Below are 24,851 nucleotides of genomic sequence, written 5' to 3'. Positions count from 1 at the left end.
GCATCGAATCTAAAAGGGTATTCGATAACTTAAGTCCTTGTTACTCAGATGCGAAACTCCCAGTTCTTTAAAATTGACCATGCGCTACAAAACAGAACCTCTATTTGTAATAGAGTCTTTCATGAATCTGCTTTGGAACCTTGGTACCGCCAAGCAATCCTTGCCGCGTAACGAATAGCCTTAACATCCTGATATCCTGACATCCTTTGGTGTAAATGTCCTCCACCCGTTCCTCACGTTGTAACCCAGTAACTACTGGACTTGTAATGACGTTGTAACCAGTAAATTAATGCATTGTAATCGGGATAGACCTATTGACAAATCTAGACCTGGGGGAGGGGTGAATGAGTAGCTAAAATGTCGTGTGTAATCTACGTATCACTGGCGCGCTGATTCGGATCGATCGATTCAGAAGAGATATATTTTTCCTTTATTTGCAAGCTCACACGCTTTATCTGTGCAATTAGCCGACACCTTTCTGGTCGTAAATTTGGTTTATCGATCATTTTCAAGGTGAGTATCACTAATAATAAAAGGTATTCTACTTTGTTTAATGTTCGAGGCACTTGTCTGATGATTTGATGATCGGATATGATCGATAAGTTATAAATATTTCTAAGCCTTTATTTACCTCTCAAAAATTCACGGGTCGATAGGTAAGCAAACCATCACAATATTTTATAAACCAGTAATCGTGCATCTCATTTAAATTAATGGAGCCATTTATTTGCGGGCTACAAGTACCAGTATTCACAATAGTGATTCATGCATGTGCGGCTTAACAGTCATCTCGCCATCAGTTACAATGAATATCATGACAGTTATTTTATATTTAAGATTATTGTCATTTAAAGAACTGAAAATAAAAATTCCAATCTACAAATAAAGTCACATTTAGCATGTTTATGTGTATTAATATATAGTCCCACAACGATCCATCGCATTCCAGATAACTGATGAACTGTCTAGTTGTCCTCGTGCACCGGTGCTGTACCGGTGCGTGAAGGAATAACCATTGTATTTTCTTTGTTTAGGAGTCATTGGTTAGCTGTTATGTATTTTTTGGTCTTTTGTATCGGCTCTTGTGTACCGGTACCCGAGGACAAAACCAAAATGTGGATTACATTCATCTCATTACAATCCAACTATTTGTGGATTACAATATTTGCATTACAATCCAATAATTTATGGGTTACAATCATCTCATCACCATCCAATAATTTGTGGATTACAATTATCTAATTTAAATTCAATCATTTGTGAATGCTATTATCTCATAACAATCCAAAAATGTGTGGATTACAATTATTTCCTTACAATGCAATAATTTGTGGGTTACAATCATCCCATTACAATCCATTATTATATGGCTGCGATAGTACGTGCACTCTGATTGGTTAATTAGGGGTCCAGAATCCCCCGGTAATTGCTTATGGGCATTACAGATTTTTCCCCCCACAAAACCTAGTGAACTTAGTGACTTTCCCTGAAAGAAACTTCGTTGAAAAAAGACAAAATTGAACATTGAACAAAACATGTATCTCTTCTTTAAATATGAGTTCTGAAGAAGATTTTCTTCATAAGTTTATTACCCTGATGAAATTGTGACGTAAATGATAGGCAATGTAGATGTTCTCTCTATTCCGCTTGCTTTGCCTATGTGAAGGCATATAATAAATAACTTAACAGACTTTGGGCTGAATTTTTGCTTTATGGACCGTACCCAGAGGCTCAGTCCATAAAGCAAACATTTCATCCCTCAGTCTGGAATTTTACAGTAAAGCCATTGCGCATGGTGCACATGGTTATTACGTAAATAATTTTTGGATTACAATCATCTCATTACAATTCAATAATTTGTGGATTACAATCATTTTATTACAATCCAATAATTTGTGGATCATCTCAGTACAATTCAATGGTTTGTGGGTTACAGTCATCTCATTGCAATCCAACCATTATATATGCTTCCTTCTATACCTTATGTATTTTAAGGATTTTGCTGGCAATTGAAGTCTTAGTATTTCCTAAAGTTTTTCACTTATTACTTTTCAAACAATAATGATTCCATGGCAAGTACAATAAGATGGAAAGAGTATAGTTATAATATAGCTTTTGGGATGCAAAAGACAAAGTGCTGTTCACTTGGATTCATTGTAGAAAACATTAGCTTTAAGAAACACTTGCCAATACTGATAAGGAATCCAGTCTGAATGTAAGCATCTTATACGTATAAACTGCAGGAATCGCAGTGTGTTAAAAGAAAATCAGGCTCAAAGTAGCCTATCAGGCCAGAGTAGTCCAATGGGATCATGCCCATCAGGGATATGGTCCATGAACCTTCACAGTCCCTGACAAGGTGGTACATGGACTGGGTCCACAACAGTGGACCATGGACCTGGGTTACGATAATTGCAATACAATCTAAATTAATTTTTGTATTACATTATCATCTCAATACAATCCAATAATTTGTGGGTTACAATCACCTCAATACAATCCAATAATTTGTGGGTTACAATCATCTCATTACAATCCAATAATTTGTGGGTTACAATCACCTCAATACAATACAACACATTATTATATGGCTACGATAGTACACGTGCTCTGATTGGTTAATTAGCGGTCCGTAATCCTCCGGTAAACGCCCACGGGCATTACAGATTTTCACAGTGTTCCTGTGTGTTTGTTTTTAATTATATATTTATATTTTTGAACTTGATTTTTCCGGCTTTTAATCTGACTGGACAATCATAGTGACACCAATAGGAAACTGCTGTCTTTTAGTCACTATACTTAGCATTTTATTTGAGCAATTCAGTCAATTCAATTTATACTTCTTTGTCTTGTTTAGGTAATGAAGTTGAGCTGTTTGACAACTCCAACAAACTCGTTTGTCGGGGTGTTGTAACTGCTCAAGCCATGGTACACGACCGGGCACTGAAAACCGGATGGGCCGCGGTGATGATACAGGATATCTTGTCAAAGGGAAAAGTGGAGCCATGGCAAGAATATCCCACCCATTCTGGGGAAGTAGAAGAAGGGAGTTTTGTCGCCTGGCCGACTGCTTACATCCAACCGCGACGAGAAGCTCTGCAAACTGCCCGGCCGAAACAAAACCTTTCGGAGACGCAGGGTTTAAAGGATGCCCTTCATCCCGACAAGTTTGTCTCTACCGGGACAATAATGTCCAGGGAGAGACAGCTACGAAGTAGAAAGTGAAAACATTATGATTCCACTATTGCGCCATTTTACCATATTTGGACATGAGAACGCGCAAATCATGAGCCTGTAATGCCCCGGTTTGACTGTTTTAGAACAGAGCAAATACGGACGGAAAGCGTAGAGCAACAAAATGGTTGGACAAAAGGGAGCAAAATTGACTTGTTTACGTCCTTTACGCTTGACTTTTAAGCGACGACCTTTCGACGGGAACGCATTTTTTTAACTCAACAGAAGGAAACTTGCGAGGACATTTAATTCTTTTTGTTTGTGTTGTTTTCGTCATTCGCGCACGCTTCATAAGATCGATAAGATTCTCAGGCGATGGAGGTTGTATTTCAAAAACTAGGTGCCAAAATGCTAGAAAATGGCGCAATAATGAAATAATAAATCCCTTATTGGATGGTTTAAAATTAACAAATAGAGAAGCCTTGACTGTGCTCTGTTCTGTTGTAAAGCACGCAGGAAGCGACTAGAGCACGAAAGAAGTGTAGGGGGAAACACGAGACATAGTCGAGTGTTTCTCCCCACTTCTTGAGTGCTCTAGCCGCTTCCTAAGTGCTTTTCAACAGAACAGAGCACAGTCAAGGCTTCTCTATTTGTTTTATAATAAATAATCCGTTAAATTCCCCAAGAATTACTTTCAATTTTCAAAACAAATCTTATTTCCAAAACGAACAACAGTGTCGTCAGCATGCTCTATACTCTCATAAAGCACGCTACAATAAGCCAATCAGAATCCCTGTTAGAATGGTTCAAATAATCTGATTGGCTGTACAAGACTAAAGCTGTCAAAAATGTCAAACCATCAAAGTTCAAAAACCATCAAAGTTCATATTCTGCAATAGTTTACAAACTGAAATAGCTCGGCATGTCGAATTTGACACTTTTGCCTGAAGTTTTTTAGTTTCTAATACAGGATCTGAAAGTGAAATGTTCAGTGAAATTCGGCCCAATCGTGGCTCACAAAAATTCGCAAGTTATTTCACATGACAAGTAGAAAACAAACTGTTCAAGGCGAGTGAATTATGAAGGAACAACAGCCGAATTCACTAAGAAATGAAGATCGCTCGGAATGACAGCGCCGTAAAACTCGGTTGCAGTGACTGATCTGGCCTTCCACTCAACGCATCGGAAAGGTAATCAGGGCAAGCTCTTATTTTTTCACTCGAAGGGTAGTCGATTTAGTTCCTGAGGCTTGCTCCATTGCGATGACCGAAGATCGCCATGATTAATTAGCTAGCCGCGATAGACCTTAAGTCGCTCTGACACCGTCATGATTAGTATGAATTTTAACAGTTATGCCAGGTTATATTTTTTATCATTCCTGTTTTTTTCTGTTTGAAATCGAAACTTTATATTATTATACAAGTGTTAGCTGTGTTTGATTTTTATTACCGTACGTAAACTCGCAATCTAACTGAGCGTGAAAACCGTTAAAAAAACTCGGACTGTCTATCTTGTGTTATCTTTGAGGATTTTTGTCTCTGCTTACGTTACAGTTACGTAAATTACTGCGCCTGGCATTTTTGCAAACCTTTGCTCGCTTGTTCCGAAATTTCACTTTCAATTAACGAAAGAAAAGCTAGAAAGAAGTCCCGGAAAAGGTCGGACATAGTACGATTTGGCAGATGGCGTGACAGCTTTAGCTCAGTTCTATGCTCTATACTCTCATAGAGCACGCTCTTTCAACCAATGACAGTACGTGTTATATCCGAGCTTTATTATAACGTGTAATACGTCCGGACATTTAGCTCGTTTTGCTACGCAACTCGCAAAATACCCGCGCGTATTATATGTTAAACCATCCAATAAGGTGTATGTAACGGTTCACTGTAAAGTTACGCAACCACACAGAGGACGACAACGAAAATGCAATGTGGGAGGCTAACCTTTCCTTCTGGAAATTTCATTGAGACTCTTGAAACTATTTACATTCATAGAATGGTGCTGACAAAGACATAAAGCTTTATTTGAGGTTATTCGTGTTGTTTCTTTGTACAGTTTAGCAGATTGCAAAACACATGTGCAGGTCTTTGCCCTGCAGTGTTCTTCCTCCCCTTCTCTTAAGCGATGTTCTCGTTGCCAACGCTGTTGTGGTTGCGTAAATTCCCTATTGTAAAGAAAAAATGCAGTTTGCATGGAATGAGATAACCAAAGTTGTAATTCATAAGTCTGTTTATCGTTTCCTTTTCTCATGATTCTGTGTTCTCTTAGTCGATACTAATCTGTTACATCTTGCTGACTTATATTCTATTTTAAATACAAAATCATGATTAGGATAGGAACGAAGGATCCTCCACTGTCACTTGCTACTACACACTCTAATAAATCACCGTACATATCAATAAATAGGATAGCCGAGATATATTAAAATGAACTTATTGATGCGTTTTAGCGTATGATGTACATAAGACAATGTATGTTCCAATGCTACGTCTTCAGAAGATACTTAACAGTACGACCAGTGTTTTCGACTCTCCCCTGGATGCTAGTCCATTTCAGGGTCACCCCCTCCCCCTCCCCCTCCCCCAGCAGTTAATACACCGGTTCCCATGTATCATCACCCGACTGAAGAGAGGCATAGTAAAGGTTAAGTGTCTTGCCCAAGAACATAACGCAGTGCCCTTACAAGAGCAATTTTTTGGGCCCAGTGCATGCTAACCCGGCATAAGGTATATTTTTTGGTCCAGCGCATACCGTGACAATTTGTCCACCACGCCCCCATGCGTCTCTATACAATAGTGACAGGGTTCGCACTCACCTTGAAAGTCCTTGAAAATCCTTGAGTGTCATAAAAAAAATTCACGACCTTAAAAGTCCTTGAAAATTGCAGACAGTGCTGGAAAGCCCTTGAATTCACTAAATTCACCCCATTTTTCAGTCTGTTTTTGTGTCTACCCCATTTTTCAGCCTCTTTTTGAAATAGAGTAAAATCGGGGCGAAGAGTTGATATGCCGGGTATACGATATAGCGCTTAGTGTGTTAAATTCACAAAATTCACCCCATTTTTTAGTATCTTTTTGAAATACAGTAAAATCGAGGTGAATAGTTGGTTAGCCAGGTATAGGACATAGCGCTTAGTATGTTAAATTCACAAAATCCACCCCATTTTTTAGTTTCTTTTTGAAATACAGTAAAATCGAGGTGAATAGTTGGTTAGCCAGGTATAGAACATAGCGCTTAGTATGTTAAATTTACAAAATTCACCCCATTTTTTAGTTTCTTTTTGAAATACAGTAAAATCGGGGTGAAGAGTTGGTATGCCGGGTATAGTACATAGCGCTTAGTATGTTAAATTTACAAAATTCACCCCTTTTTTTAGTTTCCCTTTGAAATACAGTAAAATCGGGGTGAAGAGCTGATATGCCGGGTATAGGATATAGCGCTTAGTATGTTAAATTTACAAAATTCATCCCATTTTTTAGTTTCCCTTTGAAATACAGTAAAATCGGGGTGAAGAGCTGGTATGCCGGGTATAGGACAAAGCGCTTAGTATGTTAAATTTACAAAATTCACCCCATTTTTTAGTTTCTTTCTGAAATACAGTAAAATCGGGGTGAAGAGTTGATATGCCGGGTATAGGACATAGCGCTTAGTATGTTAAATTTACAAAATTCACCCCATTTTTTGGTTTCTTTTTGAAATACAGTAAAATCGGGGTGAAGAGTTGATATGCCGGGTATAGGATATAGCGCTTAGTATGTTAAATTTACAAAATTCACCCCATTTTTTAGTTTCTTTCTGAAATACAGTAAAATCGGGGTGAAGAGCTGATATGCCGGGTATAGGACATAGCGCTTAGTATGTTTAATTCACAAAATTCACCCCATTTTTTCGTTTCTTTTTGAAATACAGTAAAATCAAGGTGAATAGTTTGTTAGCCAGGTATAGGACATAGCGCTTAGTATGTTAAATTCACAAAATTCACCCCATTTTTTAGTTTCTCCTTTGAAATACAGTAAAAGCGGGGTGAAGAGTTGATATTCCGGGTATAGGATATAGCGCTTAGTATGTTAAATTCACAAAATTCACCCCATTTTTTAGTTTCTCTTTGAAATACAGTAAAATCGGGATGAAGAGTTGAAATGCCGGGTATAGGACAAAGCGCTTAATATGTTAAATTCACAAAATTCATCCCATTTTTTAGTTTCTCTTTGAAATACAGTAAAATCGGGGTGAAGAGTTGATATTCCGGGTATAGGACATAGCGCTTAGTATGTTAAATTCACAAAATTCACCCCATTTTTTAGTTTCTCCTTTGAAATACAGTAAAAGCGGGGTGAAGAGTTGATATTCCGGGTATAGGATATAGCGCTTAGTATGTTAAATTCACAAATTCACCCCATTTTTTAGTTTCTCTTTGAAATACGGTAAAATCGGGGTGAAGAGTTGATATGCCGGGTACAGGATAAAGCGCTTAATATGTTAAATTTACAAAATTCACCCCATTTCTTAGTTTCCCTTTCAAATACAGTAAAATCGGGGTGAAGAGTTGATATGCCGGGTATAGGACAAAGCGCTTAATATGTTAAATTTACAAAATTCACCCCATTTTTTAGTTTCCCTTTGAAATACAGTAAAATCGGGGTGAAGAGCTGATATGCCGGGTATAGGATATAGCGCCTATTATGTTAAATTTACAAAATTCACCCCGTTTTTCAGTCCCTTGAGGAAACTTGGTTTGAGAAATCGAGAAGTTCGAGAAATTGGCCATTTCAAAGACGAGCGGGTACGAACATATTTTTTCTTGGTACCAACCTTCAGTATCGATTTGATTGAAAACGAGGCATGTCATCGGGAAGCCTTCCCGAGACAACTTCTCGCGTGCCGAGTTTAACATAATTGCTAGAATATAGGTTTTCAAGGGCAAATTTATATTGTTAACATAAAATTTAACTCAGCAAAGGTAACAGTAGCGGAGTAAACGAAAGGAACTTAAAGGAAGGAGAAATGAGGATTTGAATATTTAAACGAGCTCTAAGTAATTATGCAAGATCGACTTTGACTCGGTCAGTAAGAACAACTCTTTTCATATAAACGCTCTGTAAAGATGGTTTGGTATGGAGGGTAACCCTCCTACCAGGGACAACTCTCCTTCATATAAACAGGGCCTAACGCTGCTTGCAGTGTCTTATTCACAAATATTAGCTAAAAAATTCTCACTCTTTGACTCGTTATCCGAAAAACGTTGTTAACATTTGTCACATGATTGATTACAGTCATTTTTGCTGCACATTGGACTTCAAAGAAAGACATTATATCCCCATACGAGTGCATTGTTAAGCTAAGCAAGCAGGAATTAAGTCAGCTTGGGAACATGATAAAAATGCATGGAGTGTTCTTAAAAATTCCCAAGTACTTATACAACACAACAATACAGGAGGACAAGTTTTTATTTCTTTTATATAATGTTAAAGAAATTGTGCGCGCTACAACTTGTGACCAATCATAGAGTACGCAATTTGTCGATGATTTTACGTTGGTACTAAATTATAGTTGCACTGCGTTGTTAGGTATTACTTTCTCAAGCATCATATTTCCCACGATTTCAAGTCGAATTCTGTAAATGTTATCAGTGAACCAAGACAAAAACAGTACATAGGAACATTTGTTTAATGCTCCAGAAATGAGAATGTTGTCTAGCCTTAGATCATATACAGACTTGTCAAAACTACGGTACTTATTACAAATAGTCAGTAATCCTTGTCCGAATACTTAATATAAATAGTCACACTTCAACATCACTATCATTGTCATCATCTTCATCACTTTCAAACTCTTCGCCTGCATTCCAGAAATCGAGTACATTGACTTCCTGGACATTTTGACAGCTACTATAATTACAGGAAGATGAAAAAAAAAAACAGTAATGGCAATAACACAATGAAGGTGCTGTAAAAAAAAATGATCAATTTTTAATGATTAATTTTATTGATCAAATTATTCATCCATTAATAATAAGATCAGTCAATAGCCACAACAAACATTATTTTAGAATGTAATGAATAATTCACAGAAATAAGAAAAAGAAGAGACAATTTAATGCAGAGATTAAAAAAGACACACCTTGTTAGGTTCATTTCTACTTGAAGGATAGGCAGCCATGAAGTTATCCACATTTTCTTGATTGTGAAAAAACATGTTTTCACTGAGTGGGGGTCGATAACTTCCACCAAAAGACTTTTTTCTAGGCAGCCCAAAACAGGCATCCAGAGACAAGAATATTCTACCATTTTCCTGTTGACAATTATTGGACAATAAATTTGTTAAGTATAACATTACATTTTGTAGACAAAAGGATTTAAGGTGTTGTAATTATACAACCTGCATAACAAGGTCATAAATTATCTAAACAGGTCTTTGTTATTTATAAATTGTTATTTGTCCTTTTTTGTGAACACTAATAAAATTGATAGTGGGTAATAATTATATATATATGAAACAAACAGCAACTATATATGTGTGTGGAAGCACTTCACCTAAACATCTGATAATATAGCATATTTGCAAGAGTGTTAGCCTTTAAATTTTGTGCATTTGCAAACTACTGGAATTGTTGGACTGAATATATATTACAAACCAAATGAACAGAGAACTAAAAATGCACCACAACATAACATTTAATCTCTATATTGAAAACTACTTTAATTAATCTGAATTTAGTTCTTTGAAAATGGCAGCAGAGGTTTTCAAAGTTTTACCTTGGGACAAGCAGGACAAACTGGACACCTGAGTGGCAAACCTCATTTTCAGTAAAACACTGGAGAGCCTTTACATGATACCTGTTGTAAAGAGACATACCTTTAATGTGCACAGTGTTTACACTAATAAGCATTTTAAACTAATAAAAGCATCTATCGAGTTCAAATTACCAAACCATATGGTATTTTTTGAACCAGCATTAATGACAATAGATAATTATTTGTTGCACTATCGTGGCCTAAGAATTAAATCAGATATTTGAGTAATTTCTTCTTTCACTTGTAGTCTTATATTTTCTGGAAAATACTTTTAATTATATGTAAAACTCAATCAAAAGGGATATTGGTTGTTTTTATTCCTTTTCACACAACAAAGTAACAAGAATTATCTCTGTATTAAATAATAATTTTTTAACATAACCACTTAAATAAAAACTCTGCAAATCAGTTTGAGTCTGGAAGTTTAGAACTTGCAGAAGGAATTGGATTCTAAAAAAAAAAATTGAAGTACACCGGGTGTCACCAAATGCACTGAATACAGGAGCTCACCTCAAGAGACTTTGCATGGTTTTACAACCTAAACTGTGTTGATCACAAGGTATTTCTAACTTTTAACTTGACCAAATTTCTATGGTCTTCATTACCATCTACCGAGGTATCAGTTGATGCTTTGTGTCAAATTTATAACACTTCATTCAGTTCTCTTTGTTTTAAACTGGTTATCTGCATATATCACCATAAATTACCATACATAGAAACAAAGGATAATAAAATTTAAACTAAGGATAAAGTTGATCCAAAACATTTAACTACAATCTAAGTTACTCATTAAAACACTTCTAAAGGTCTTATACACATAAAACTGGGATGTTGCAAGATAACTGTTTGCTGGAAGTTCTAAATTCACAAACATTAATTGTTAAGCCACCTGAATTCCTCAAAGCTGTCAATAAATTGGTCATATATCTTCCTTTTCTGCAATTAAAACAATAAATAACAAATATAACAATTTGCTACATCTGTTCTATTGTAAATCTATCACGAATGCTATTCTCTGATTGGCTGCCCTACCCACTATCTATTCTGTGATAGATAGTGAGTAGTAATCAGTTTGAGTCTAGAAGTTTAGAACTTGCAGAAGGAACTGGATTCTATTCTGCAGTATACAGTACTGTACACTCACCATTATCATAACATTGTGTAGTTTGCAATATTTCATTTGGTGGTATTTTTTGTCTTCCAAATATTTGTTAGCTGGGAAAGTTCTCATAAGCGGACATCTAGGCTACACCTCTGGTGGTGGCCGCTTATGAGAACAGTTCTTGTAAGGTGGCCAGCTCCAGTTACAGACACTTTTAACGTGTCCCGAGGGTGTACATGTATGAGAGCTTCAACTGTATTTTCATTTGTTTAGTTTCAGTATCTATGAAGGAGATCATGATAAAGTTTTGGCTAGGTCATGAAGATTTATACTAAAGCAATAATATATTATGATCTCATGATTTCTATATTATTTGTGTGATGGTTTATTTGGTTTTGCCCTCAATAATTCAGGGTCGGCCAGCGGGGGACAGTGGTATACCAGTATACCCGAAAAAGATCTGCCAAAATACCCCAAAACACCCAAGATTTCTCCCAATATACCTAAAATTAATCAAAGCGTTATATAGTCTACTATATACCCGAAATTAGTAGTATACCCATCTTTCAGCTGAAATATACCATATACCCGAATTAAAAAAGCCCCTTAATACCATATACCCAAAAACCCTGGCCGACCCTGATAGCTATCACATGATGGAGTCGTTTACAACTAAACCTATAACGAACCTTTATGAGAGGGTGGGAGTAGAAGTCTGAGGCCTTCACAAGATCAAAAATGGAAACTTGGCATTCCATCACAAGTGCCAGGGTAAATTCCATCAGACTTGTGGTGAATGCCAAGGTTGGTTCCACTGGCGTAGCAGGCCACAAACCTTGAAACAGAAAACTCTCTGCCACACTAAAACAAGTGCAACAGAGAATCTTCAATAGATGCTGACCACCTTCAGAAAAAAATATTCAACAAGGAAGAACATTGCTGACTTTATATCGATATTTTAATAACCTTAGAATTAAGCTCACCAAAACAATATAAATGTTTACAATATATTAAATAACTGCAAAAAGTGAATACCAGGACTACATTAACATGAACAACAATCATGGTTTGGTCTTTAGGGATAGCTTTACTTCTTTCATCTATAACCGTTATTTCCCTTGTGTAGGAAAATGAGCAAGAATGATAGGGATTACTCAATGTCCAGTCAGGAACAGTGTGCAATTTCCAAACACCGTCCTGAAAAGTTCAGTATAAAAAAAAGACAAGCTTAATAAATTTCTTAAACCCGGGTTACTCTTCTAGGCAAAAAACAAAATTGATAATTATAAAGGTCATGCATACCTGTATTATTTCTGGGTGATGAAAATGATGTTTGGTCTGATGCTGGTGATTACAGCAATCAAGGCAGAAGTATGCCGTAAAGCTACAATCCCTGCATCGACTTTCCACCGTTTTACCACAATTACATTGATGGGGCACGAAACCTTCCATTTCAACAGAGAACTTCAGCAATGTGGATCGCAAGGATTCCCAGTTTTTGTGGAGCCTTTCCTTGCGCATTTTGTAGGAGCTGGTGGAGGAAGTGGGCACCACATCATCGTCGGAATCTGGCGGGTCACCATCACACAAAGCGCACGGATCTTCCTCTTCTTCACCTTGTTCCACATCTTCCACACTACGATGTTGCTCTTTTTCCAGAGGCAGAGTAGAAGGAAGTTGGACGGTGGATTTCCGGGTTTTATTTGATCTGTCTACCACTTTAAAGGAGGAAAATCCTTTCCTCTTACCCGGCCCTAAAACCATTCCCATCAAAATCCAATATGGCGTCTCTTATGGGCAATTTAGTTACTCATTCACCCCTCCCCCAGGTCTAGATTTGTCAATAGGTCTATCCCGATTACAATGCATTAATTTACTGGTTACAACGTCATTACAAGTCCAGTAGTTACTGGGTTACAACGTGAGGAACGGCGACGTGAACTACCCGTTGCATTACCGCTGTACAAACGCAGGCGTCATTAACCTTAACGACCGAAATTGAAAGATTGTTTATATCGACTGATATAAATACAGTTCTTACTTAGTCCCGGTACGTGAAGTAAAGATGCCAGCCAAAAAGAAAGGTAAAAAGAAGGCAAAAGGAAGTAGCAGAGGTGAAAAGGAAGAGGAAGAAGGAGGAGGAAAGCCTGAACCTACGGGAAAAGAGCAAGAACTGAGAAGAGAGTGAGTAAGCTTTCTCACTCAGCCTTATTTTTATGGGAAACGTGTTACAGCAATGTATAAAGAAAGCGTTATATACTTAGAAAAAGAAAAGTAGTGATTTTTCAGGCAATTAAAACCACCGGTTCAAATAAGCCTTTGTTCTTATCCATGTTATGTCTGTCAGTATGATATCCTGGACAATATTATGCGTCTCTAGCTAAATTGTGAAATTGCAAGGACTAGATAATGGATTGAAGGTTGTGCTGCAAATATACTATGATTCTCGTGGCAAAGGGGAGATATTTATCATACTATGTCTGTACTTCAGTTTTGAGTAAACTGGGTCAACTAATTATGTTTTCTTAATCTGTAGACTGGAAGTTTTAACAGAAAAATTATCAAATCTTAAGCGAGAGGTTGAAGGACTGTATCTTTTCGAATGGGCAAGGTTTTCTTTGTTATGATCGGATGATTGAATATTTTATTTATGACCATTCACCGCCCATTCACATGATTTCGCTGTATTTGAATCTGTTATCGTAACTGCATGCACTAGACCTGGTCATGTTGGGTTTCGCTCCCATGATGCAGTACGTAAACGAGTGTGTTTCTTTGGTTTTTAGACTAGATCTTTTTTACTAACCTCAACAAGACGAGACTGTAGCCTGTAATGTACGAACCATTTGTGATTGTAAGGATTACTAAGACTGATGGAAACCATGCTTCAAAGCTTCTAAGTCCCTTGCACTACTCATAATAATGTGCACTTTTATCATAAAAAGTTTTGCCATACTTATCTTGAATTTACACAAAGCTTGTAAGGAAATTTTTGGGTTTCAGATCTGTAGAAAAGGGTTCTTAGTAGCTAACTGATTCAGAGTGGGGTCCAAATATTGTATGATAAAGAGCCCGAAATTAATCGATATTCACAGCTTGTCCTTGGAGAAAAACACAAAAATGAAACACTTTCAATTATCATCAGTTCATGAAAACTATTCTTCTATAAAAAGCAATGTTGCTTTAACTAATAAGGCATATCCTTCTCTGTAGTCTGCATATTCACAATAGGTATTTTAATTTAATTAAAATTACATTTTCTCAGCTGAGGGTGTTAGATGAAGACATTGACAAATTTAATTTTGATATAGGTATGTTGAAGTATACAAATCATAGCATCCCCTAGGGTCCATAAATACGTTACTAGGAAAGCTAGCAGATGTATATGTTTTTTTTAACAATCCTCTTTTTTAAGTTATTTACCAATCATTAAGTGTTATAAGCAAAAGATTCTCTATTGGTACTGGTACCCTTGGTCTTGCCTCATAATGAGAATTCTGGAGATACTTTTGAATGCGAGAACAATAGATCTTTAAGCTACACTTTTTTGTGTTGAGAACTGGAGAATCTTTCAGGAAAAATTTCAATGACAGTTGAAATATTAGCAAAATAAAGTTTCTTAACACTTAAATCAGACGGAAGGAAAACGAATGGCTCCAGGAAGAGGCTCAACAAACTCGACTGGAAAGTGTGAGTAAAATAGATGTGATTGTTTAAAATGCTCAACTGGCAGATATGATTGTGTAAACATGGTTTTCATGTGAAGGTAGTTGCTCAGGTGGAAGGTGTTTTTTTCATCATATACATGATGAAATAACATTTGCTTCTGTACCAGTACATGTTAGTCCTATTTTCAGAGATTGGACATTTTTTGACATGGATCATTACTAAGTTTTGTTCTACCTAAAATTACTGCTTTGGTGTCTTTAATTCTGTACCAATTTAATGCTACCACTAACAACTGAAATAAGTCTTGTTTGAATGTAAAGCATGAGTACATGTCCTACATGGCTAAAAAGACACAGAAGAGACAAACAACAATAATATCACTGAGTGACAGCAATCAGCAAGAATTGGAGAACATCAAGCAGCAGAGAGAGCAGATGTTAAATGAATATCAAGAGAAGAAACAAGGTACAACTTTCTACTTAGAGCTCACACGCTTCAGTGAGATATAATGTCAGTGATTGTTACTTTGATCACCTGAGAAAGAATCATTGTCAGGTTTTGTAAGAGTTGTTGGTAAGTTGAAATTACACCAAAAATATATACATGTTGTATGAAGCTCAATGAAACTGAACAGCCACCTTTACTAGCTGCTATGATTTACTGGTACTGTAGATAAGACACACCAAGATGTATATATATATATATGTACATACCGTAATTATGTACACCATGTGCTGCCAGGGTTTCCAAATAGTCTGATTACTGCAACATGTTTAGATTTTTAATTCTTTCCAGCCAATTGGTTCACAAGATTCATTTGGGAGGTTAGAACTGTTCTGTTTAAACAAACTCTGGTTTACTCATCTAAAATCTATTATATAATAATTTTACCCTCATGACAAAGGGTATAATTATAACCTCCCACATGAATCTTGTGATCTGAATTATGTGGGAATTACATAAGCTGATTTCATCCATTGGGATTTTGCCTTACAAGAGTTGGTGTTGTAGACACAATTCCCATGGGAAATGAAACTTGGTTCTAAGAGGTGGCCAATCTTTGAGACCCTGTTGGCATCCTTGAAATTAATCAAACTCCATTTTAAAAAAATCAGATAAATGTTATTGAACACATTGTCACACAAAAGTTTCCTCACAATATTATAATGTGAGCAACAAGGTGCCACAGATGCAGTTTGAACTGTTTTTATTGTGCAAATTTTTCTATAAGTGTTTTCAGATGATTACTGATAACTCATTTGTTCAAGGTTTCTTAACTGGATACCTGATTCCTGATCAGTGTCACACAGGGGTGCAGATGCCATAAATGTGTACCCATAAATGTGTACAGGGAGGGAATTTCCTTGGGGAGAGCGACTAAGTTAACTATATCCATAGCACAGTGACAACAATTGGTGAGTTTCTTATCACAGCTTTGAAGCAACTGATGCTTGAGAAAGAGGCTGAACTTGCCCTGACAAATAATGAACTGGCTGAATTGGAAGAGTATCAGGTAATAGTCTGTTATGCAGTAACTCAACAACTAATTGCTACTGATGCTTGAAAAACATCATGCATTAAATAGAATGTTATAATAAAACAATACAATTTCTGTCTGCACATAAATATGCTCTAGGCCTGAGGCACAATCAGGGAAGGGCCCAAAATATATTTATGCCTAAGAACATAAACTGTATTTCTATTTTTTTATTCTTTGGAGGGCAACAAAAAATGACAACAAAAAATGATAAAAAAATAGTCTCAACAATCACACCTATGTATGTGCAAGCTAATATACATTTTACAGTGCCAAATTCTCCATTTTTGCATGCAAAATGGACCACAATTGCGGAGAAAGTGATAATAATTGGAAAGCTTCCACCCTGCACTAGCATTACTTTGTAAAACTTTGGGAATTATTATTTTGTCAAATTTTGGGGCAATGTAAGCAAAGGATTGTGTTTTTTGGGAGCAGTTAGATGGACAATGAATGTGAGCTCCAGCTTTGCCATGTATCAATTTTATGAGATCAAATCTTCTCTAATTAAGTTGAACTCTAACAGTATTTGGTGTTGGTCTATTTTTTTTTTTTTGTATTTATATTCTGATTAACCTCAAATTGTGCAACACCAGGAAATAAAAATTTCTAAACCAAGGTAAATCTTGAACAAGACATATATAGTTGTAGTTTATGCTCACTCTCATTATTGCAATTGATGAAAAAAATTTCCTGTATATACAAAGACTCTTCAGCGTGATCAAAAGGCAGAGATTGCACATCTGGAGCAGGAAGTTCACATGATGAGAGGAAAACACTCAGAAGCAATACAAAAGCTTAAATCACAGTTTTTACGAGAGAAAAGAAGCTATCAAAGGGAATCAGATGATAAAATTCAAGAAATGGCACAACAAGCCTCACAGGTTAGAGAACCACAGCAAGTGTGCCATAGTTACTTTAAAAGGATTTTTTTCCTCTTTTGTTTACCAGCAGGTTGGTCTTATCTGATGGCGAATTCAATGTTGTACTGACAGATTTAATCAAAAGTGATCCTCCAAAAATGGAACAAAACTTAGTTAAAAATCAGCACCCACTTTGAACCTAGGGTTAAATGACTGTCAAGGAAAAGAAGTTTGTCCTTTTTAAATTTTAAGTTATCAGTGGAACTTAAATTCTTTTAGAAAGGCTATGATGCTTCAAATTCATGTGCATTGATAACTGAAAGTTATTCTTTGCCTGCATGAGATTTTTGCAATCTTAAGCATGCTGTTCCAAGCTGTAAAGGGAATGGACTAAAATTTGACTTCATGATTCCTAAGTCATCAAAAGAAGCAGTGAAATAATTCCAGGTCATCACAGCTGGATAACAATTACATATATATATCAAGTGTTTAATACTTTTTTTGTTTTTGACTTTTTTCCATGTTAAGGAGGCAAAACAGTGTTTAGATGAGCACACGCACAGGATCAAAGACGAAAACCGATTGTTGCGGAAAGAACTGTTACAGCTAATCAGAAGAACACGGGCCCTTCATGAACATCGCCAAGAACTTGAAAAACAACATAAAACACTTTTGCGTGAAGTACAATACAGTAGAGACCTGAAGAAACTCAGGGGTTCAAGGCAAAACAGGCTTCACCAGAACTTTGGAATAAGTACAGAACAGGGTCCACAATAAGAGCATAATTGACCATAAAAGGACAAACATGTTCTGTCCATTTTGTGGTTGGGACCAGGTAGAAAATGAGTTGAGAACACCACTTCAAAACTTATTTATTCCCTTGTGAAATGTTTTTGCAGTTTGTTTTGGGTTGTAGTGACCATTTTTGGAAAAGATCCTTGTTTCAATGAAAAGTTTGGAAAATCATGTGACAAACTTACATTGAAAATGTTACTTACTGCATTAAAGATGTCATGATTTTTGCTCATAATAAACCTAATAAACCTAGGGTACAAGTACTGCTTGACTGCAATGAAAATCGTTCAAACTAATTGGATTGTAAAGAATCTAGTGATTTGTCAGCAGGTAAGTGAAACACTCAATGGCCCCCATTTGATAAATAATGATAATTGAACTAAGTGGAAACTGTAAGTATGATTTCAGACCAAACTTGCTTGACATGTTGTTTATTTGCTGCTTTATTACATCCATTTTCAAACTGAGAAATTTAATTGTCCAGATACACAATTTTAGTCAACATGAATATTTTAATTACCCAGTACTGGGCTGGTTTTATCAAGAGCAGAATTTCTCTACTTTGTCCTTCTCCTTGCTGCAAGTTTATTGGCCTTGACATCTGATTTATTGTTTCACTTGATTGCTCTACTCTTATTACTTGGGAAAAAAAATTTGATTCAGAGCAAAATTATTATGCGATTTAAGAATCATCACAATGCTGAGAGCTAATCATATTGCAAGGATTAAAAGTGATATAAAAATGGACCTAATGGAGGTAAGTAAATCAGAGTAGAAATTTTTGGAAGGTGATACTTCAATTATTTATTTTTCATCTAAGCAAAATCATTTGCAACTTTTATCCTTGAACATTGACAACATTTAAGATTTTAATGTCAATGCCTGCAACCTATTCTAGTTGTGTCACACTATTGTCAATTTATTATTGGTCTGTTTTGGATGACACAATTCATGTTAGTAGTATTCTTGGCTGATTGTCTGCAGTTATAATTTAATATTGCAAGGGAAACATGCTATCACACGATGGAAATCAGCCACATGGAAGATCTATGGTGTCAAATAATAATAATAACTATAAAAAACAAAATAGGAAAAAGAATTTTAAAAACAAGTGTGCCCAGTTTGGCTATACCTGGATGATGAAGTAAACAACCTTAGGTTTTAGATAACTTTTCCCATAAGTGACCACTGCAAGGACATATCCAAACAAAAGAGCCTCCTAGCAGGCTGAACAGAAGGCAGTAATGGATCATGTACGGGGGAAGTAGATTGCCACTATCTGGCTTATATTAAAACTTCTGCTTTACAGATTCAGTTTTGGTGGTGTGTTATACACCTATGTTGTTGCATGTTCCTGGGCCTTCCCTTAAGTGTGGTGCATGATGAAGTTTCACCAGGTATAAGTGGTTACCATCCTCTATGTTGCCTTTGAATGTTTGAGCACTTTTTCTTTGACCTTCTTTTTCTTGGGTGTCTCCTGACTTTCATCATTGGTTGTGGTCCTTTTTCTTTTAGTCAAAGTTCTGTTGTTGAACATTTCAGGGGCATACCTTTGTCCCACAACATGAGTCCAAAGGCACAGCTCAATCTTATGTTCATTCCACTCTCCTTTGGGGTCTGACAAAAGAAAAAGTTATTTTGTCAATACTGCTTCATAACCTTGGCTTTTGCTTCTTTTGGTAGTAAGTATCATTGCTTCCTTGAAATAATGCAAACCTGATGCAAATCCCTGACTACTTACTGCTCTATCCCCAGGCAGAAAATAGGACCAAAAACCTAACTCTAACTCTAGGCCATTTGCCCACTTTTTGCCAACCTTGTTCCATAAGAAGAATTGAATTAAGGCTTAAGTAGTGACACTGTAACTGTTTTAATGATCTACTGTTGTTGTGCCAATCTGGGAAAAGAAGCCTGCGATTCTAATAATCATTATAAGGTTGTTTGGGATGTAAGCCACAACTTATAAACATCATAATTAAGCATAAATGTCTGTGGGTTATTTAGTGTTTCACTATACGGTAAGCTGCAGTTAGTGACTTGAAGTAACAGGTGTACTTACCCTTTTTCAATAAGTTTTTAAGGCAACTTCTTATTTTGTCAAGATATTGGAGATAGAACTTGAGTGTGTAATCAATTTTTCCAAAGCCTGGTATGGCTTGAATTGCTTCATCTGCCATGAATGGTACTTTGTGACAACCAGCGCATAAGATTGCTAGATATATTAATTATGAAAAAAGTTAAAATCAACATTCCAAAATATTCATATGATTTTTTTTCTCCTTGTATGATAGATAGTGTAGAGAGAAATGTTACACACAGGTTAAGACATATGAATTACATGTAGTTAACTACAAGTTAAAGAAATATTTAACAAATAAAGAAGCCTTGACTGTGCTCAGTTCTGTTGTAAAGCACATGTAGGGAGTGGCTCCCTTCACCTTGTGTAAGTGCTTTACAACAGAATGAGCACAGTCAGGGCTTCTTTACTTGTTTTATAGTAAAGAATCCTTCAAATTCCCCATGCATTACTTACTACTTTCAAAACAAGTTTTTCTTTTCAAAGCAAACAGAAATGTTGCCAGCATGATCTACACTCATAAAACAATAAGCCAATCAGAATCCTTGTCAGAATGGTTCATATAGTCTGATTGGTTGAATTTCAAAAATCAAAGTTCATAATTTGCAATAGTTCACAAACTGAAATAGTTTGGCAGGTTGAATTCAACACTTTTGCTTGAAGTTTTTCCAGTCTCTAATACAGAATCTGAAAGTTAAATTTTCAGTGAAATCCTGCCAAAATTAGGAAACAATTAGGAAACAAATTTCTCAAGGCATATGCTTTATGAATGAATGAATGAAACCAGAATTCACAGGAACATGAAGATTGCTCAGGATGACAACGCCGTAAAATTCAGCTGCAGTGATTAATGTGGCCTTCCACTCAACGCATTGGAAAGGATATCAGAGCAAGCTCTTAGCTGTTTACTCTAAGGATGGTTGATGTAATTTCTGACACTTACTTCACTGTGATGATCAGAGATTACCATGATAAGCCAGCCACGATGGACCTCTGCATGATCTCTGACGCCATCATGATTTATATGAATTGCGACAGTTGTGCCAGCTTGGTTATATTTTTCATCATATACTACATGAGTGTTAGCTGTGTTTGAGTTTTATTACTGTATGTAAGCTTACAATCTAACTACGCATGAAAACCTCCAAAACTTGTACAGTCCATTTTGTATCCTTGTAGAGGATTTTTGTCTCTGTTCACATTACAATAACATTAATTTCAGTGCTTGGCATGTTTACAAGCCTTTATTTGGTTTTGTGTTGCTACTTGCCCACTCACTTGCTCTGAAATTTCACTTTCAATTTACAAAGAAACACTATAGAGAAGGCCAAGTAATTGGTCAGACATAGTATTAATTGGCACATTGGGTGACAGCTTTAGCTTGGCTGTGTGTTTTATACTCTGATGGAACATGCTCTTTCAACCAATGACAGTACACACTATACCTGAACTTTTTCATGAAATAAGTTAACTTTCATTAAAGCTAGATTAAACCTGCGCATACAATTAGGCAACAATTTGATTAAGCTACACATAATATCTTTTATGGTTAGACAGAGAAACATAAGAGAAAAATCAAAACAAGGTAAAACCAAAACAGTGGCTAGTGAAAATTCACCAGTTAATTGGTCAGATGATACTTTTACTATTGTATGGCTGACTCTCTGGACAGGCAAAATGGAGTTCTGGTTGGTTCCTGACCATTTGACATTACCATTCCAAAGCTGGCTTACTTTGTTTAAATTCTACAGGCGTGTTTCACAAGAAGAATGACCAGTTTTCTGGCAGGTTTAAAAGCAACAGATAAATCTTGAATAAAGTCAAAACAAAGACATCCTGGATGAGCTTTCAGAATTTACTTTTCAAGAATGTAATTTATTTATTGACCAAACTTGCTTGGATGAATGTTTTCTTCACCTCAATAGTTCTTGACCTTCAAAAAGACACTTTACGATATATTCAACATATTGTCATCAATAAACACATGTTGCTAAGGTGCCTGAGAAGCCCTGTTTTCACTGACCTGAAGCTGTTGCTGGTCCAACAGCTTTCAATGTTGTTAGTTCTGTGATGGCCAATTTCACATCAGGTAAACACTTGAAAGCATTGCATGTCACCTCCTTGACAGCTTCACTGGTGTTTGTCTGTACAAGCTGAGTCAGGCGGGGCCTGAACTTCCCACGCTGTAAAAGAACAATAGCTTACTTAATATTCTTTGATCAATATGACTTCATATGACTAAAATGAATCTGTACATTCATTGTTGACCAAGTGACAATCTCATATGAAATATTAAGAAGGGTTTTACACATAAGCTGGCAGACACTAAACCCTGTAGGATTTCAAAAGCACCCCAATTATATCAAGATCTCTACATCTCTCAACTTTCCCAGATTATCTTTATGTACATGTATCTTTCAAATGTAAAATGATTCTCCTGGTTTCTAATACAGTTGCCTACATCTCACATAGAGAAACAATTTTGGCTTTTCTTTTTGTTCTGTTTATTTGTTTTGCTTTATTTTGTTTTTGTTTTTTTTTCATTAGAGTAGGAAAATCAATTCAACTGGAGATAAAATTGGTTTTCCTGTTCAGGAATAGTTGTATTTTTTGAAATGTCCTTTGATTCTTGAGAATGTGACAATGTACAGTTTACAACAGTAGACTGGAAGCCAACAATAAAAAATAAAACTTAGGGGTGGAGGTTTGGAATGTGATGCAAAATTGATAAGCATGTCCACACTTCAGATTCCCTTTAGCAATACTAGACAGAACTAAGTCGTCTCTCATAACTGAACCATCCTTTTTTAATAGCAGTTTTAAGAATAGCTTACTGTTAATTTCCACTCCATAAGCTTTGTGAGTTCTTCCAGTGTTATATATTTTTCTGATCTCTTGTTTATTTCTTGAGGTAACTGGTTTTGAAACCTGCATGTGTACATTTCAAAGTGCCATTAAAAACAATTGGCTTGTTATGAACTAAACAAAAACATATTCCAAAATTTACCATAAACTTAAGCAGCACAATGTTTAAATTATCAGGTTCATAATCCCACTATTGTGGGATTCAAGCAGAGAGGAAGGGAGCTAAAGGGAATTTTACATACATGTAAGTTTAACCATCACAAAACGTATTTAATGTATAAAAACACGTTTACAGCAAAGGAGGATCTTGAACCATGCTTAACCTACATTCAACCTCTCCCATTTAAAATTGTACCTTTCTCTGCATGAAAATGTTCGATTCCTCGCCAACTACAATAATTATGATTTCACGAAGACCTCCTGCGCACTCACCAGTTGTCAAGATCCAACAGCTTCTTTGCTTTATCCTCCTTTCCTTTTTCGGCTCTAAGTTTTAACATCTTTCCGTATAGCTGAAATGTTACCTTCCATGGTTCAACTTCACTTGCTTCGAACAAGTTGGTCGCCATTTTGCAAAACTTGGTTCTTTCCCGCCAAATCAGTTGTAGACCCAGGCCTTAGCAGATTCCGACCGATCGGTTTGATCGATACAGTGGATGATTACATGATTTCTGACCAAAATTGTACGACACGAAGTTCAATTACCACTTAAATAATATTTATGAATAATTATAAAATAATTCAAACAGTACGTGCGCTCTGATTGGCCATAAAACCATTTTACATGAGCGGTTGTAAACACGGTTTTCGTTCCTCTTTCATTAGTTATTTTATAAAAGAAATGTAAAATGGTTTCCGTGTTTAAATAGCCTGATGCTTATCTCGTGTTCTCCCAACCTCCCGCGTGTTTACATTAGGCTATGTAAACACGGACACCATTTTACATTTCTTCAATATGGCGCACCTGATTGGTTAAAAACGAGTATATTTTTACGTGTAACACGAATGCAAAGTTGTAACACGAGTGCAAATTACAATAAGCGCGCGCTGCCAAATTTCGTCCGTCATGACTTTCACTGATGCTTTTTTCATGTAAATTATTAACAAGAAACAACATGATTTCTCGTGCAATTTGGTGTAAATAATCGCGGGGAAATTGTTCAAAAACTACACGTTGCTCGCCCTATGGGCTCGTGCATTTTTGTTGTCTTCGACGAACTGAATCGTGCATATTAACAACAATTGCACCCAAAATTATGTTGTTATCTATATTAACACATCCATTTTGAAATCGCAAAGTTCAGTCGCTCAAATACAAGAATTTTTTTTACAAACAGTTCATTAATTCAGTAATGGGCTGGTTTGTAAAAAGTTGCTAAAGTTTTGTTTCATCTACCTCTAAAATGATATACATGAAAAAAAATTACGCGCTTCTGATTGACTGAAAACATGCATTCTCATGTTACACAAGTGCACACGAGTGCAAATTACAACTAGCGCACACGCTTTCAAAATTTCGTCCGTCTTGACCGTCTGTGACGTTTTTTTTCGGTTTTCATTTACATTGTTAACAAGTAATAACACGATTCCTCTTGCAATTTGGTGTACTAAGAACTGGTTAACTGCACTTGTCCTAAAGGCTCGTGCTACTTTGTTTTAATTGAAAAATTTAGTCGATTTACTCATACTTATTAACACCAAATAGCTCTCCAAATCATGTTATTACCTATACATATTATTGGTTTCTTGAAACAAGCTTAGAAATCTTATTGGTTATTGTGTCATAGGATAGGTTTCTCATTGGCATGGAATAGATGCGATTTAGAGCAGTAAATGGTGCGATTCGAGAGCCAATCAGATGGCAAGGATTACCAGTGGGTAAAGGTTACTTACCTACTTAAAGTCGCACCTCTTGGCGGGATGTGATGATGGGATGTGATTGTTGTCTTTGTTATCTCGATTCCCTGCACAGTTC

At 36.2% G+C, this 24,851-nt stretch overlaps 4 protein-coding genes and 1 long non-coding RNA gene across 7 annotated transcripts; 2 read left to right on the top strand and 3 right to left on the bottom strand.

Moving 5' to 3' along the window:
• Window positions 1–229: 229 nt before the first annotated feature.
• LOC149038827 (uncharacterized) lies at window positions 230–4,795 on the top strand. The gene is made up of 2 exons (XR_016180288.1): window positions 230–513; window positions 2,858–4,795. It is a non-coding gene; the product is annotated as an uncharacterized LOC149038827 (long non-coding RNA).
• A 3,808-nt stretch (window positions 4,796–8,603) lies between these two features.
• Window positions 8,604–11,898, bottom strand: LOC149038826 (uncharacterized). 3 transcript variants are annotated; one of them, XM_089184324.1, is made up of 6 exons: window positions 11,760–11,882; window positions 11,113–11,352; window positions 10,858–10,904; window positions 9,930–10,010; window positions 9,295–9,465; window positions 8,604–9,062 (listed from the first exon to the last, which is right to left on the bottom strand). In XM_089184324.1, the coding sequence occupies exons 2-6, from the start codon at window positions 11,197–11,199 to the stop codon at window positions 8,957–8,959; spliced, it is 492 nt and encodes a 163-aa protein (XP_089040450.1). In that variant the 5' UTR covers window positions 11,200–11,352; window positions 11,760–11,882; the 3' UTR covers window positions 8,604–8,956. The 3 variants fall into 3 exon arrangements, with proteins under 3 accessions (XP_089040450.1, XP_089040448.1, XP_089040449.1); XM_089184322.1 differs by lacking the exon at window positions 11,113–11,352 and having other exon boundaries at window positions 11,760–11,898; XM_089184323.1 differs by lacking the exon at window positions 11,113–11,352 and having other exon boundaries at window positions 8,604–9,059; window positions 11,760–11,898.
• Window positions 11,899–12,013: 115 nt separating this feature from the next.
• On the bottom strand, window positions 12,014–13,004 carry LOC149038825 (uncharacterized). Its single transcript, XM_089184321.1, has 2 exons — window positions 12,373–13,004; window positions 12,014–12,267 (listed from the first exon to the last, which is right to left on the bottom strand). Exons 1-2 carry the CDS (start codon window positions 12,838–12,840, stop codon window positions 12,016–12,018), a joined length of 720 nt encoding a protein of 239 aa, XP_089040447.1. The 5' UTR covers window positions 12,841–13,004; the 3' UTR covers window positions 12,014–12,015.
• Window positions 12,988–18,197, top strand: LOC113677046 (coiled-coil domain-containing protein 166). The gene is made up of 7 exons (XM_027193791.2): window positions 12,988–13,254; window positions 13,607–13,660; window positions 14,706–14,760; window positions 15,060–15,204; window positions 16,173–16,252; window positions 16,984–17,160; window positions 17,668–18,197. The coding sequence occupies exons 1-7, from the start codon at window positions 13,136–13,138 to the stop codon at window positions 17,914–17,916; spliced, it is 879 nt and encodes a 292-aa protein (XP_027049592.2). The 5' UTR covers window positions 12,988–13,135; the 3' UTR covers window positions 17,917–18,197.
• A 152-nt stretch (window positions 18,198–18,349) lies between these two features.
• On the bottom strand, window positions 18,350–23,710 carry LOC113677047 (uncharacterized). The gene is made up of 5 exons (XM_027193792.2): window positions 23,309–23,710; window positions 22,846–22,939; window positions 22,035–22,194; window positions 19,994–20,146; window positions 18,350–19,551 (listed from the first exon to the last, which is right to left on the bottom strand). The coding sequence occupies exons 1-5, from the start codon at window positions 23,443–23,445 to the stop codon at window positions 19,352–19,354; spliced, it is 744 nt and encodes a 247-aa protein (XP_027049593.2). The 5' UTR covers window positions 23,446–23,710; the 3' UTR covers window positions 18,350–19,351.
• Between the last annotated feature and the right edge of the window lie 1,141 nt (window positions 23,711–24,851).

The sequence above is a fragment of the Pocillopora damicornis genome, chromosome 10, assembly GCF_964200805.1.
Source record: "Pocillopora damicornis chromosome 10, jaPocDami1.2, whole genome shotgun sequence".
In the NCBI taxonomy this organism is placed as follows: domain Eukaryota; kingdom Metazoa; phylum Cnidaria; class Anthozoa; order Scleractinia; family Pocilloporidae; genus Pocillopora; species Pocillopora damicornis.
This window is presented reverse-complemented; position numbering and strand designations above follow the sequence as displayed.